The sequence below is a fragment of the Ipomoea nil genome, unplaced genomic scaffold (assembly GCF_001879475.1).
Source record: "Ipomoea nil cultivar Tokyo-kokei standard unplaced genomic scaffold, Asagao_1.1 scaffold0179, whole genome shotgun sequence".
Classification (NCBI taxonomy): domain Eukaryota; kingdom Viridiplantae; phylum Streptophyta; class Magnoliopsida; order Solanales; family Convolvulaceae; genus Ipomoea; species Ipomoea nil.
The window spans coordinates 620001-637306 of record NW_017616607.1 but is presented as its reverse complement, the minus strand read 5'-3'; the positions used below and the strand labels follow the sequence as shown (position 1 = coordinate 637306).

The window sequence follows — 17306 nt, the reverse complement described above, 5'->3', positions numbered from 1 at the left end:
TTGTATTTTGTGAGATTTTGGGTGTTTTGGACTTGAATTTGAGCTTGGAGTTGAAAATCCCCGAAGGGATTATTTTGGTACAGGGTATGTACCCGCGGGCGGAACGGCGGGTAGGGGTCCACCCGCCGCCCCACCTGCGGGGTACACGGCTTGTGGGATGTGGTTCCCACGGGCGGAACCACGGGTGGGGGTCCACCCGTGGCTCCACCCGCGGGGTACAATGTGGGTTTGTGTGGGGATTGGTTCCCCGTGATTCTTTTGACTCAGTAATTGATGTTTTGACTTCCCGATGTTCTTTTGTTGGACTTTTGAGTGTCTTCTTGATGTTTCGTATGTCTAGAACTATATGGTAGGATTCCATGTAGGTTTTTGGTGTCTTGAATCATGCTAAGTGTTCAACCTTGTGATTCGTTGAACCGTAATGAGTCTTGTATGTTCTTCGGAACTATGTTTGGTTTTCCCGTTTGATGAGCATGCTAGTTTGATGTTGAAATGCTAGCGTGTGTGGTTTGTTCTTTACTATTGTGGATGATAACTTGTGTTGATCATCGTTGTTGTCGGATTGTGGTCCTTCCTTGATTGAGTATGGTTTCATATCTTTGTTGTGATCTATTGATTGATTCCTATGATGATTGTGTGTGTTGGCTCTACCTGGATTGCACAATTAATGGTATGGGACATTAACCACTAAGGTACAGATGTGGTCCTCGTGGTGGCCATGCATGAGTTTGGTGGTTTGTTATTGTAATTTTTCATTCTCTCAATTTAATGATATTAATTAAAAGATTGATGAAATAGCCCGACTGATTCACCGATGATATCAGTCAGATAGCTGGAACACTAATTAGCTTGCGGAAAGAATAGACTAAGGCAGACAGCGAAAAGAACAACACACAAGATGTTTACCCAGTTCAATACAGTGTGTATCTACATCTGGGGGACGATCACATAGGCGTCCAATCCACTAACAAATCATCCAATGTACAAAGGTAGAGAACAGTAATCTCACCCAAGTTCCCCACACAAGGTACATACCCAGTCTACACTGATTTAGTGGATTGTTGAAGATGGAGAGCCGTGCATACAGAAGTCCAATGAAATCCCTTCACTTGGAGAGCTAACTCTGATGCAGTCCACTTCAATGACGCTGTTCAATGTTGTTCCCACAACTGTGTGATCTTAGCGTCCTTTTCGTTTAAGCAACGATATCTCTTCTCAAGTTCTTCATCATAATCAACAAGAACAAACTGTCTTGAGAAGAGGCATGATAATCAAAGATATGGTCTTTTAGTATGCGTCGGAGTGTTTCTTTCTTATCAAAAGCGTAACCCTAATTCTTGATCGAATAAGAGTACTTATAGTTCCATACTCAGAACACTCTCCATAGATATCTCTGATTGTAGATGGTAGGACGATATAAGAAGAATGTAATCTTAAAGATCCGGTCCATACCTTTCCAAGACAGATACGCTGATCTTCTTTCCAAAAATAGAATTCTTAAATCGCGTTTTGTAAAACGGAAACATCTTCTTAAAACAGATCTTCACTGTCAGTCCCTCTGTTGCTGTATCTGATCAATCAGTCCTCTGTAGAACAAACCAACAACAAGCTAACCCTATCTTAGTTTGCCATAATAATATTGCCAATTATATGTTGGGTTTTTTTTTGAGCAAATTAAAACACTAACAAACTCCCCCTTTGGCTATTATTTGGCAAAACAACTCGACTACTTATAAAAACACAAACTAGATAGGACAAGATAGAAATGCATAGAAAACCAAATATCTTATTACAAAACATAACTAAAACACAACATACAAGTTATGCTGGAACAGAACAACATTCTTCATGAGGTGGTGCCATCACAAACAGACGCCCAGACGGGGCCAGAAGGTACAAAAACCTCAACAAAAACTCCCCCTGAGTTCCACACTCCCCTTTTTTGCCAATGATAGTCAAAGCACGGTCAAGCATTAGAGGGGTTCTCACTGTCAGACTTAGCAGCATCAGCAGCAGCAGATTCAGTCAAGCTCAAGCGGAGAAGAACGATAGCTAATTCAGTACGGGCCCCTGTCAGCTGCTTCGCAATGATTCCATGAACAGTCTCAAGTTTAGATACCCGGGCCTTTAGACGAAGAGAGAGTTGAACATCTTTCGCATGTGGCGAATCATCAGCCACCGTATCAGCATCAGAAGTGGAAGGAGCAATCACCGGCGTAACGTTTCGGATGTGACCTCCAGTTAGAAGACGAGGATCAACCGTATAAAGAAGAGTTGGACTGATCACCTCACTATGCATTGGCTCAAGGCCCTGCGATGTTAGAACTCCAAATATTAGATTAGGGAATGACAACCGTACCTTCTGCTCTTGAGGATGGAACAAAGAGAGGATATGATCATAAATCCAGGACCCCAGATCAATAGACATCTTTGTCCCAATTCGAAACAAGAGAGCTGCCAATTGCTTGTCGACTGTATGAAAATGAGCTGATGGAAGCCAGTTGTGAAGTGCAAGACGGTGCAAGATGACATATTTGGAGGTGAGTTGTGAGCTAGGCAGATAATCTTTTTCACCCGTAGGCCATGTATCAGTTTGTCCACCTGTGAGGGTCTTCGCCACCAAATCCCAGTCCGTGATTTCTTCTTCCTGCACACCTTTCAAACCATAATACTCATTTATCATGTCAAGGCCGAAGACATACCATTTTCCGCGAATGAAGATTTGCATTGGTCACGTCCCAGACAAATTGTCAATCTCCTCATTGAGATTACAGTAGAACTCGTAAGTCAGAAGCTTCGAATAAGGACAGATGGAGGAGACAGTCTTCAACAGGCCCACTTCACTCAGCAAAGGCAAGATGTCGCAAACAGAATTCAACTGGTGTTCATCAACAGACCGCTGAACAATAAGATATCTTCGGATCATTGTGGACCATTTTCCTTGGGCAGTGGAGGAGACAAACTGAGGTCTATAGATAGATGTGTCAGGATTCTCAGCAGTAGGTTGAACCTCAGGCGTAATACTTCGTCCTCTGGAGCGAGTAATTGGTTTCCCCTTCCGGGTAGAAGATGTGGGAACCACAGCAGGACCTTTTTGCTTGACGGATGACCGCAGGGTTTTGAACACTTGTTGAACAGGAGGATTAGCTTCAGTTTTGACTGACTCACCAGACTTTTTCCTCTTCTCAGGTTGAGCCACATCAAGATTGTCATCACCAGATTCCACAACCACTTTCACAGGGACACTCTTTCGTTTGGATTTTCTCGTTTCTTTGGATGGGGAATGAGCAGAAGGACTTGGAGACACAGAGTGACTTGTCTCAGAAATTTGGGCAGAAGAACTTCCAAGAAGACTAGTAACTTCTCGAATCTTGAAGGTGGTTGAATCAGGATGCGCAGTAGCCTCAACCGAAGGGGGTTTTGACAAATGGGCTTGTGGACCATAGACTTCAGCAAGAATCTTTTCATCTTCACTCGAGGACTCAGAAGGATGAATCACACAATACGGTTCTGGAATAGAGGCAGTGGGTAAACCTGCAAAGTGCCGGACATGTTCAAGGCTCTCAGCCAATGATGAAGCAGTGTAGACTGGCACCCCATCTATATGATTAGATGCATGGGGATTTGAGATACCGGCAGCCTTAATTTCAGTGGGCAAGCTGGAGGGATTCTCACACGGATAGATTTCTCTTGGGGACACAGCAATTTCAGTAGAGGGCAGAGAAACTTTTTTAGCAGAGTAAACAACCAAACTAAGATTGTTGGCCAAATCAGAGGATTTATCTTTCTCATCAGAAACTTCATCAACAACATCTTTTAGATGATCAGATTTTTCAGAGGGGATACAGGGGGGATCATCAGGCACAGAGGATCTCACAGATAATAAAGCATTCACATTATCAGTTTCAACAATAGGCAAAGCAGTCGGAATAACATCAGAGACTAAATCATCAGGCTTATCAGGAGAGATTTCAATAGGAGATTCAAAGGTATTGGACCTGTTACGAAGAAACTGAATCCGGCGTGTGGCCTCGTCCTGGGCAGCTTGTAGGTAGCGGGGTTGAGCTGCTGCTCGACGACGTGAGACCTCTTTGAATTCAAGTGCCCGTTGAGCAAAATACTGAAGGAATGCCCCAGCACAGTTACCATCTGCAGGCTCTGGGATAGATGCAGGGCTAACCTCATCACTCACCTCGGAGGCTAGCATCAAAAGCTCACTGGTGTCATCCTCGGACCAATCTGCATAGAACTCCGGATAATCCGAGAGCACAGTGACCATGATTTCATCGCGTAGATCAGAGTCAAGCTTCAATTTCTTCTTCATAGCTAATTGGAGCAGCGTCTTTACATGCTTGGTGGATGTTTCTGGTGAATGGACCTTTCTCCCAAGCTTGATGATGATATTTCATACAACGTCCGCCATTGATGTGCAATTTGGGTATGCAAGAAGGTAAACCCTAGGTAGACGAGTAGAGAGAAAATAATAAGTGAGCAGAGATATTTTTGAACTCTTCTTCCTTTCAAGCTTGACCCGATAATTATATATAATCCCAATGGTGAAGAACCATATTTAATGCGGCTTGTCAGAATGCATACAGAGCCGATGTGATTAACGCAACGGTATACCTCCTTTTTAAGAATGAAACGGAAGCGTTGGAGATTTGAATTTCGAAAAGGCGAAATAATTTATGGTAACTTAGGTTAAGATATTCTCTTAACAAAACAGAAGGGAGTTTTAAAAGGAAGTCAAAGGCTGAATTTTGACCCGTAAATATAAAACCAAATACTCTCTTTCTGTATAGCTAACTGGCTTATTAATCAATCCTGTAGATTCCCAGAGCAGACCTGAGAATCTCAAACCGATTTGCATCTAGAGGCTTAGTCAGAATGTCAGCCAGTTGCTTATCCGTTTGAATGTATTCTAACTCTATTTCCTTGGATTCTACCAAATCTCTGATGTAGTGATGCCTTATATCAATATGCTTCGTTCTTGAATGTTGAACTGGATTCTTTGAGATATTGGTTGCACTGACATTATCACAGTAGAGAGTCATAATTCTTTGAGTAAGCCCATAGTCCAGAAGCATCTGTTTCATCAAAACCAACTGAGTGCAACATCCGCCAGCATCTATATATTCTGCCTCTACAGTACTTAAAGAAATTGAATTCTGTTTCTTGCTCAACCACGATACCAAGTTCTTACCAACAACGAAACACCCACCCAAAGTACTCTTTCTGTCATCAATATTTCCTGCCCAATCAGCATCACAGTATGCAACCAGACTAAGTTCACTGTCCTTGGAGTACCATAGCCCATATTGAATTGTTCCTTTTATATACTTCACAATCCGTTTAGCAGCTACCAGGTGAGACTCTTTCGGATCAGATTGATATCTTGCACAGATTCCAACACTGAACATAATATCTGGTCGACTGGCGGTTAAGTAAAGCAGACTTCCTATCAGACTCCGATATACTGTGTTATCAACTGATGCACCAGTGTCGTCTTTGGATACTTTTGTGGAGGTAGAAATAGGTGTCCTGGATGGTTTACACGATTCCAGATCAAACTTCTTGACCAAATTCTTAGCATACTTTTCTTGTGAGATAAAGTACCCTTCAGGACTCTATTTCACCTGCAGCCCTAGAAAGTATGTCAGTTGGCCAACCATGGACATTTCAAATTCTTCTTTCATGACCTTTACTAGATCATTAGTGTATTTTTGTAAAGTAGAGCCAAAAACAATGTCATCCACATAAATCTGAGCAATGGTAACATGACTTCCAGTGGTTTTTACGAACAGAGTTTTGTCAACACTTCCTCGCTTATACCCATGGTGTAGCAGATACTGTGTCATTCGTTCGTACCATGCCCTTGGAGCTTGTTTGAGACCATAGAGGGCTTTTCTGAGCTTGTAGACATGGGATGGATGGTCTGGATCTTCAAATCCTTTCAGTTGTGCCACATAGATATCTTCATGCAGGTACCCATTCAAAAAGGCTGTCTTAACATCCATCTGAAACAGTGTGAATCCCAGAATACATGCGACTGCCAACAAAATTCTGATCGACTCTAACCTTGCCACAGGAGCAAATGTCTCATCATAGTCAATTCCCTCTATCTGAGTGTATCCTTGAGCAACTAACCGAGCTTTGTTCCTTGCAATGTTTCCAGCTTCATCAGTCTTATTCTTGAAGATCCACTTTGTTCCGATTATGTTGACACGATCAGGTCTTGGAACCAAATCCCAGACATGATTCCGGTCAAACTGGTGCAGCTCCTCTTGCATAGCCTTGATCCACAGATCATCCTGTAACGCTTCTTTTTACATTTTTTGGTTCTATTTTTGAGGTATAGCAGGCTGATCCGGATATTTCTATCAGATTGTTTCTCATTTGGCTTCTAGTATTCATCCCATCTGTTGGATCGCCAATAATGTTGTCTGAAGGATGATTTTTCTGAGATCTGGAGGGCTTGTTCTTCCCCACATTATCAACTAGAAACGTCTCTTGTTCAGAACTCTGTTGATCTTCATCTGATGAATCTTGAGTTTTTGATCTGCTGTCTTCAGCTGTGTCTAACTTATTCAGAAGAGGTTCTATCTCTGTTTCAATCACTGATGCTTCTACAGATTCGTCAGGATAGTCATCTATCACAACATTTACTGATTCCATTACAGATTGAGTTCTTTTGTTATAGATTCAATAGGCTCGACTGTTTGGAGAGTATCCCAGGAAGATGCCCTCATCACTCTTAGGTTCAAACTTCCCCCTTTGTTCCCTATCGATCAGCACATAACACTTTGTCCCAAACACATGGAAATACTTCAAGTTCGGTTTCTTCTCCTTCCAGATCTCATATGGCGTTTTGGACGTACCTGGTCTCAGGTAGACTCTATTCACTGTATGACATGCAGTGTGTACTGCCTCAGTCCAGAAACGTTGTGGTAGATGAGAAGCATATAACATAACTCTAGCCATTTCCTGCAAGGTTCGATTCTTTCTTTCCACTACACCATTCTGTTGAGCTGTTCTAGGAGCTGAGAATTCATGGGCTATACCATTCTCGGAGCAGAAATATGAATACAAAGATTTTTCAAACTCTATACCATGATCACTTCTTAGTCTCTGAATTTTTATTATAGGCTCGTTCTTTTCTTTTTGAACCCTTATGCACAAGGCTCTAAAAGCATTGAAGGCTTAAGATTTTTCTCTTAGGAAGTATACCCAGCTGAATCGAGAGAAGTCATCTACACACACAAATATGTATTTCTTTCCACCAATACTTTCAGTTTGTGTAGGTCTCATAAGGTCTATATGAACCAGTTCTAGGCATCTTTCGGTAGTGATAACTTTTACTGCTTTGTGAGGAGTTCTTATTTGTTTCCCAATGGCACGTGCACCACAAACCCCTTCTTGCTCTATTCGGATCTTAGGTATCCCTCGCACATCGTCCATTTTGATCATCTTATCCATGTCTCTGTAGTTTATGTGACCCAGTCGTCTATGCCAGAGTTTTGATTCATCTGATTTTGATAGGCGACACGCATTTTCATTAGTCAGTACATAACAGTTGTCCGAGGATCGTGTTCCTTCCATTACCAGTTGATCTGCTTTATCTCTTACTCTGCAACAGTTACGATTGAAGCACACATTCCAGTTTTGATCACACAACTGACTGATGCTAATAAGATTTGTTTTCAGACCACTGACTAATAGAACTTCTTCTAGATGGGGTAAGCCTGGTACATTTAGGGTACCTTTTCCAACTATTTTTCCTTTTTGTCCGTCTCCATATGTAACTGATCCAGTGCTAGGTTGAACAGTTATAAGACACTTGACATTTCCTGTCATATGTCTGGAGCACCCACTGTCGAAGTACCATCTTGCTTTAGTTGTAGAGGCGGTCAGAACTATAGTGGGGTAGCATATTACTTCTGACTTCCTGACCCAAACTTGTCTTGTGAACGGTGCAATAGTCTTATTATGATATTTCTCCTTCCTTTGGTCTCTATAAAAGGAATAACACTCAGGTCGAGTGTGACCTTTTGTTTGACAGTAGTGATAGATGGGTGTATATTGTCTAATTCTAGCAAATTTAGCTTTGAACTTTGAGTACTGTGATTGAAATGCCACTCTGCCAAAATCAGTTTCTGCATGTGTCTTCCCTTTCTCCTTTATCTGGACTGACCGGGATGACTGTCCTATCTCATACCTGCGAGCTGGTGTATCAATTGACGTACCCTCTCTGACAAACACAGGGATTGTTTTTGAAGACTCGCCTCGCTTATAACCAAGACCCTTTTTGTCATTTGGATTTCGTCCAGAATCCAGAATTTTGTCTAGAGTTGATGTGGTGTCCATCATCTTTATGTTCTTCTTCAGATCCTCCAACTCTTTTATCAGCTTTCCTTCTCGAGACCTTATCTGAGTTATAAGATCTTCTTTTGTGACAAGTTCTGTGTTCAGTTTCTTCAGAAGATCATCCCGTTGCTTTAGTTCTTCATTCAGATTTTTATTAACTTTTACCAGTTGCTCCCAGTTTGCAACAAGTTTAGCAAATTCCATCTCAAGTTGGGTATGCCTCTCTTCAAAGTCATCTGTCGAAATATAAGACTCTTAATCAGATTCATTTCCTTCGGACTGGTTTTCTGTAGCTGAAAAGAAAGCCACAAAGTTTCCCACGTTGTCATCTGACTGACCATTAGATGATTCTTCTTCATAATCACTTAGTGTAGCCACAGACATAACCTTTTTTCTTTTGAGATAAGTTGCACATTCAGCCTGGATGTGTCCAAATCCTTCACACTCTCGACACTGCACTGACCGGTTGATGGACCTGCCTGTGTCAGTCGAACTGCTTCGGGGTTGTCTTGGTCGGCCAGTTTGAGACTGATTTTTCTGTGTGAAAGAGGGTGTGTCTATTTTCTGATATGAGGAGTTACTACCTTTGTATTGAGTATTGTTAGGTTGTCCTTGACTCCTTCTATTAAAGCCTTTCAAGATCTTCTTAAAGTTCTTGGTTAGTACGGCCAAGGCTTCATCATCTATGTCATCTGTGTCTGATTCTCGATCAGCATCAGCAACAAAAGCCATTGACTTGCCTTTTCTGTTGACAGTAAGGTCATCATCAGCCAGCACTTCAAGTTCATATGTGTGTAAGCTTCCCATAAGCTCTCCCACACTATTCTTTTCCCAGCTTGTGTGTTCCTGAATTGCGGTTACTTTCATTCGGAATCGTTTTGGCAAAGATCGAAGGATCTTTTTGACTACTCTTTCATCAGTGAATGGTTCGCCGAGTATTGAGGCTCTGATCATCAGATTCTGAACACGACTGTGAAAGACTGAGATTGTTTTCTCTTCGTTCATTCTAAGGGCTTCAAACTCAGACAGGACCGTTTGAAGCTTTGATTGCTTCACATCACTTGTACCCTCATACCTGGTTTCAAGAATTTCCCATACTCGTTTTGCTTCCTTTACCCCAGTGACTAAGGTAAACACAGATTCATGTAGAGATCCTATAATGGAGTTCAGTGCTTTATTGTTCAGGTCAGAGGCCGTCATCTCATTTTCTGTCCAAGTCTCAATAGGTTTTGCTGTAGTGGTTCCATTAGGGTTCTGAATAGTTGGATGGCTCCATCCAGAGCGAACAGTACGATAAACCCTGGTACCTTGTGCCTGGAAATAGATCTCCATACGAGATTTCCAGAATGAATAATTGTGACCATCCATTTCTGGTGGTTTCATGCTTGCATCCATCCTGAATAAAAACAACCAGCCAAAAACACAAGCAAGTAGACTGCCAATCGACATCCAGAGATACTTCCAATAAAAAGAGAGTAATGCAAAAGCAAAAACTTCCCGTACGGATCAAGTCACTATGTAGACTTAAAAGCTCTGATACCACATGTAATTTTGCATTCTCTCAATTTAATGATATTAATTAAAAGATTGACGAAATAGCCCGACTGATTCAGCGATGATATCAGTCAGATAGCTGGAACACTAATTAGCTTGCGGAAAGAATAGACTAAGGCAGACAACGAAAAGAACAACACACAAGATGTTTACCCAGTTCGATACAGTGTGTATCTACATCTGGGGGACGATCACATAGGCGTCCAATCCACTAACAAATCATCCAATGTACAAAGGTAGAGAACAGTAATCTCACCCAAGTGCCCCACACAAGGTACATACCCAGTCTACACAGATTTAGTGGATTATTGAAGATGGAGAGCCGTGCATACAGAAGTCCAATGAAATCCCTTCACTTGGAGAGCTAACTCTGATGCAGTCCACCTCAATGACGCTGTTCAATGTTGTTCCCACAACCGTGTGATCTTAGCGTCCTTTTCGTTTAAGCAACGATATCTCTTCTCAAGTTCTTCATCATAATCAACAAGAACAAACTGTCTTGAGAAGAGGCATGATAATCAAAGATATGGCCTTTTAGTATGCGTCGGAGTGTTTCTTTCTTCTCAAAAGCGTAACCCTAATTCTTGATCGAATAAGAGTAATTATAGTTCCATACTCAAAACACTCTCCATAGATATCTATGATTGTAGATGGTAGGACGATATAAGAAGAATGTAATCTTAAAGATCCGATCCATACCTTTCCAAGACAGATACGCTGATCTTCTTTCCAAAAATAGACTTCTTAAACCGCGTTCTGTAAAACGGAAATATCTTCTTAAAACAGATCTTCAGTGTCAGTCTCTCTATTGCTGTATCTGATCAATCAGTCCTCTAAAGAACAAACCGACACCAAGCTAACCCTATCTTAGTTTGCCATAATAATATTGCCAATTATATGTTGGGGTTTTTTTTGAGCAAATTAAAACACTAACAGTTGTCGTGAGTATAGCTCATACGGTTTGGCGGTTTTGTGATGTGATCTTGCAATGTACCCTCGTGTACTGTGCGTTCGGTGGTTTTGTTTGGCGGTTGATGGAGGGGGAACGACGGTTCCTGGAGGCAAAAGGTTGGACTTGGAAGTATAGGGTGGCACTCGGAGGTAAAGGTTGGAATCGTAATAAGGCCGGGGGTAGGCATAAGGTTGGAACAGGGCATAAGGTTGGAACTTGTGACATGAAGTGTCATTGTGGCATGAAGTACCAATGCGTGTGGATGTTTATCCTTATCTGTTGAGTATGTCGAGTGGTATTCTACCTTGTGATCAGTAGAATACACCTCAAGTTGTACATGTTGTTGTTGTTGTTGTTGTCCTTGCCTTGATGTTCCTGCTTTGTGATCAGTAGGTTAAATCCTAGGCGGTGTTGAGTTGTTCTATTGTGTCTTGTCTTGACGTGTTGGGATGTGATTCCCTTATTCTTTGAGAGTGGAATAAAGTCGGTATTGTTGATTTCTATCTCTGGCTTTGAACTGATATATACAGTATTCCGTTTCGAAATGATTTTGTAATAAACTATCTATCTATATATGGTATTGACGCGTATTGATGGGTTACCAGCATTATTCGTTGACCGGGCATCGTCCCATTTATTTATGTGCTTTTCAGGTCCCGAGTAGTGGCGAGCGCGATATAGAGATGGCTAGCATAGTTCCCCAGACTCTGTTAGTTTTGTTATGGGTCTGTGTGCCTCTTATGATGAACAATAGATTGTTGTTGGTTTGACCTTATCTCTAGTTAGACTTTTAGAGTGTTGATGTTGATGATGTTCTTGCCTGTGCGTTCACCCTACACTACAAGAAAAATCGCGATTTGCGACAGAAAAATTCCGTCGCGAAAACGTGAAATTCCGTCGCAAATCACGTTTTGCGACGGAATTTTTCATTTTCGCGACGGAATCCATTCCGTAGTCTCAAGGCTTGTCGTATTTCATTTCGTGACGGAAATAATCCGTCGCGAGTGATGGCTACGGAAAATGGTGACGGAATTGTTCGTCGTGAAGTAGGCGACGGAAGTGATTCCGTCGTGAGTCTGTCGCGATTTTGGCAACGGAAATGTTTCTTTCTGTCGCCATTGCGTGAAAAAATATTCCGTCGCAAAACTCATATTCCGTTGCATATTTCTGTCGTGAAATATAACGACGGAAATAATTATTGTCGTAAATCCGTCACTAACATTTTCGTTGCAAATTTGTTATTCCGTCATAAAATTTCGTCGTAAAGAAAACGACGAAACAAATTGTCGTCGCTATTCCATCGCAAACTTTTCCGTTGCAAATTTTGTCTTCCGACGCACAAATTCGTCGTAAGAAAACGACGGAAAAAATATCCGTAGTAATTCCATTGCTAGATATTCCGTCGCAAAATTTATTTTCCATCACAAAAGTTCGTCGTAAAATAATAATGTAACTAATCATTGTCGTGATTCTGTCGCATTTTAGATGACAAAAATCTTTTCGACGCCATATTTACAATAAATATTCAATCACTAAAATGATATTTCATCGCAATTATACTAAATTATTATTTTAATATTTTTGTAATTATTATTATTTTGTTAAAATTCTAATATTTGTATTTAAAATGTTAATGTGCAAACTAAAATACAATATAATTTGTTGTACTTAATACAAAAGTGATGTATAAACAACAATATAGTAATTACCAAATAGAAAAATCAAATCAAGGTAAATTCGGTCGTGATGAGGGTGATGATGAAGTACTGGCTTTCTCACTCTCAAGAGCATTTAATCTTTGCTACATAAGAACCATAGAATCCTTTAAATTCTCAATCTCATCTAGGACCTTTGCAGAATTAGCATTCCCTGATGGCTACGAGGTTGATTCTATATTGTCCGATGTGTTAGCATTTATTGGACTATGAATGAATGTACCATATGAGCCACGTCCATAAACTCTTCTTTTTTTATCATGTCCGCCAATTGCATCATAGTACAATTGACATTTTGTGTTAATACCTCCTGTTGCAATGCAATTTGTTCATGCAAAAATTAAAAAATTAGTACAATTTTTATAAAAATTCATATACATTCAAAGAAAATCAAGATAAATAAACTTACATGGATTTGTTTGCCTTTTTCAACTATAAATGTTTGGCCATCATGTTTTTAGGTATGTGTATGCTTGAATAATTCAAAATATGATGGACGGCGACCAAATTGCTTTTCCTAAAAATTAGTTAAAATAGAAACAAAATAAAATAAAAATTAAAACAAATAAGATTATAATATATAATAAAAATATTTCAAACATCAACTCAATAAGCAGAATATAATATAATCACACTGTTTTTATCACAATAGTGTCAATAAAAGTTTCTACCAACATAAAAATACATAATTATTATTTTAAAATGAAAAAAATTTAGAAAAAATATTCAACAGAGTTTCCTTTATAAATAGAACTATCTCCAATAACACAACTATTAACTCAATAGACACAATAAAATTAAATCACAATGATTTTATCATAATAGTGTCAATACAAATTTCTACCAACACAATAGCACATAATTATTATATAAAGCAAACAAAATTCTGATAAAAAATCAGCATAGTTTCATTTATAAATAGAACTATCTCCCTGCTTAATATATAATATAAATATTTCAAACATCAACTCAATAGGTACATTAAAATAAAATCACAAGAAGTTCATCGTAATAATATCAATAAAAATTTCTACCAACACAATAACGCATAATTCAAACAATCCAAACATAATCACTTATAATTTAAACAATTCGAATGAACTTACAAGTTGAGTGGCAACTTTGGAATGAGGTGTTGATCCTGTGTTATGCTTTGATTGAGCAACTCCATCTAAAACACCGCCACGTCTATTTCTCTTACCTAATTCCATCCATGAAATCTGGTTTACTACATGCAAACTCAATAAATGTTTCTAATCTTTTTATAAAATTTGGATTAAGATCACCACGTTGTTCGTCTTTGATACATCCAACTTCTATCCATAATACTTATATGTAAAGACCTACACATATACATTATTATATTTAACAATCATTAGTGTTTAAAAAAATATTGCTATTATCATTCTTATTCCAATATTTGAATTGAATGCCCCTCTAATAATAGAGAAACAATATTATAATACATTAATATTGTAAAAATATACACTTTAGTTGCTCCTTGCTAGACTATTCGAATAATTTGAGTCCTTTAATCTTTTTGACAGGGGTGAGTGATACAACCCTGAGGTTGTATGGGTTGTGGGTTGCTGGAGTTATTATTATTAACCCATGGTGTTGCTGGAGTTATTATTATTATTATTATTATTATTATTATTATTATTATTATTATTATTATTATTATTATTATTGTATAGTGGGATAACCACTATTTTAGGCATGTAATAGGTAGTTATACAAGTAATGAGGTAGTGGATAGTTAAAGGGGTTGTGGGTAGTTTTATTATCAGTATAAATAACTACATGTGTATTTGGAGAATATGAATGAAGAATATATTTATGGATGTCTGGTGACATTTTGGGAGTTAGACTATCACTCGAAGTATAGTCATTGGGAGTTGGGCTGTCACTCGAAGCACAGCCATGGAGTTTGGCTCTTGACTCGAAGAAGAGCAACCCATACAACCTCAGGGTTGTATCAATTGGTGCTTTCATTGAGAGTATCAACCTGGAAAAATTATTTCCAGTCTTGATGAAAAAAAAAAAAAAAACCTCATGGATTTGCATGGCTGCGTCAAGGAATTTGGAGACAATGAGGCACTACATCACCTTGAATGAGGCCTACGTTTCACTAGTGTCGTGTACGACGCCGGTGTGTTCGTCAGCCACAAAGCCTTATGTTACGTTATTGTTGCGCGCCACCCGCTCCTTTGCCATACAAGAAAAAGTTCCATGAATCTCTAAAGGGAGAGATTGGTACAACCATAGTGCATCAATAGAGGGTATCATATTAAAGTAACGAACTTGATATGAAAGGAGCCAAACCAGCCCTTGATTTTGTATATGGCTGGCTCGTTAACCCATAGGTGTATGGGTGGGTTAAGGATCACCGCGGATCGATCAAGCTGCGATGTTGAGAGGCTCTTTTGATTTACACCATGAAAAATTATAATAATCCACTCTGTACCTACTATCACCTTGAGGACAAGGTGATTTTAATGGGGGCGGAAATGATACACCCATGGTGTTGCTGGAGTTATTATTATTATTATTATTATTATTATTATTATTATTATTATTGTATAGTGGGATAACCACTATTTTAGGCATGTAATAGGTAGTTATACAAGTAATGAGGTAGTGGATAGTTAAAGGGGTTGTGGGTAGTTTTATTATCAGTATAAATAACTACATGTGTATTTGGAGAATAGGAATGAAGAATATATTTATGGATGTCTGGTGACATTTTGGGAGTTAGACTATCACTCGAAGTATAGTCATTGGGAGTTGGGCTGTCACTCGAAGCATAGCCATGGAGTTTGGCTCTTGACTCGAAGAAGAGCAACCCATACAACCTCAGGGTTGTATCAGTGAGAATCAGTCAGTTTTTGTTTAACAATCGAAAAAATAGTATCCTTCTCATAACCGACTGAAATAACCAAAGTCATTCTCATAATCAAAACAATTAAAAACCAATGCTATCTTTTCTTCTATGTAGCAACTTTGTAGAACAAAAGGTTTATGGTGTCAAAATTTGTTTGTCATTACAAAAGTTTTATACCTACAAGACTAGCTTGCACCCATACATGTCAAAATTCAACCATGAAACATTATTGAAAGAATTAAATTCAGAGAAGTTTTCATGACACATGTACAATCTAAGGACCTTTCCAAGTTTGAAAGGTAACCTACCATATAATGAGAAAGAGCTTATTTGTAAGATTTTTTCTTGAGTTTTTTTGTTTACTTACTCTATTTGATTGGTAAGTTTCTTTTATTTACTTTTTGGTTTATTATAATAGAAATTGAATAGACGTGATTGGTCGTGTTGTTAAGATATGTTCTCAAAGTTTTAAAAAACTTTGATCATTAAGTTTGCACTTTGTTCATGCTCTGTTTGTTGCATGAAACACTTTGGAGAACATTTGGTGGCTATTTTTGAAAAACAATATAATTGTGGCTGTGAGCTTACTTAACACAATGTAGCTCACATAGGAACTGTGAGCTGAAAAATTGATTTTTTTTTTTTTTTGTTTCACATATGAATGCATAAACTTGTGTTCTATTTCTAATTTACTGTAAAGTATGCCTTATAGTAAATTGTACCTAAGTCTTTTTTATATTCTTTTTGTAGTATTTTGATTTTTTTGCAACTATCGATCAATCTATGTCAGAGAATTTTCTGAACAATGAAAGAAGGTTGAAGTTTATCCTTATCCTATAAAGAGAAGGAGACTGCCTAGAATGAAGACCACAAGATGTACCAAATAACCGTGAACTGTGAACTTTGTAGTTTAAGGACATCTAGACTATGTAAGTCCTATGAAAATGATTCCAAAAGTGTTTAGTGTATAGATTGTACCAGATTGGAGGATCTCCATACTTCAAATCAAGATGAAATTGAGCACATTGTGGTCTAAGTATGAATATGACTTACATAGCATTTTGTGGTACATGAACTTATTGATTAAGTAGTAACATTACTACTTAATACACACAGAAAACTACACACTAACTCTAAGCAATTCACTGATAATACAAGCAAAAAAAACAAAATGAATAACTTAGTCACAGAAAAGTACACACTAACTCACATAATCAAACATAAAAGTACACACTAACTCTTAATCTTTTTTCAATATTAGTAAAAGATATCTACAGTTTAGGATTTTACAGGGTTGTTATTGCTAAATACATGCATATCATAAATAAAATAATGTACTTTTAGTATTCAAATAATATACGTTCAAAAAATGTACTTTATGTATACAAATAATGTAGTTTTAGTATATTAAAAATGTGTCTTTTATTTATGATCCACATAGCTATGTGAATCATGGTCCATGTAATAATGATTGGTAATTCAGAGCCTCATAGGCCTTCGAATACAATAGTATACTACCATAGAGATTACCCATTTCAGAAACCAAAACCATTTAACTGAAACACTATAACGTATAAGGAAAACGAAAATGATAGCATGTAAAAAAATAAATAAAGAGAGGCAAATCGGCCAATTAAACCAACAAATTGAAATAATTTTGTAGCAAATATGGGTTTAAAACGGAGAATTCCGACAATACGTATATATACAAAACAGTAGTGTTTTATATATATACATTGTACACAAACAGCAAATAATAAATCTATAATAATATACACAAAAAATCTGGAAAGAATCTAACCTCGGTCTTGATCGCCGTCTCGCCACAACCAGTTGC

At 38.4% G+C, this 17306-nt stretch overlaps 1 protein-coding gene across 1 annotated transcript; it reads right to left on the bottom strand.

The window, feature by feature from the left end:
* Positions 1 to 1966: 1966 nt before the first annotated feature.
* LOC109179175 lies at positions 1967 to 2728 on the bottom strand. The gene has a single exon (XM_019328740.1). It carries the CDS (start codon positions 2726 to 2728, stop codon positions 1967 to 1969), a length of 762 nt encoding a protein of 253 aa, XP_019184285.1.
* Between the last annotated feature and the right edge of the window lie 14578 nt (positions 2729 to 17306).

What these genes read in the sequence shown, in the direction of transcription:
- LOC109179175 (XM_019328740.1), bottom strand. Translation starts at nt 2,728, where the DNA reads ATGCAAATCTTCATTCGCGGAAAATGGTATGTCTTCGGCCTTGACATG.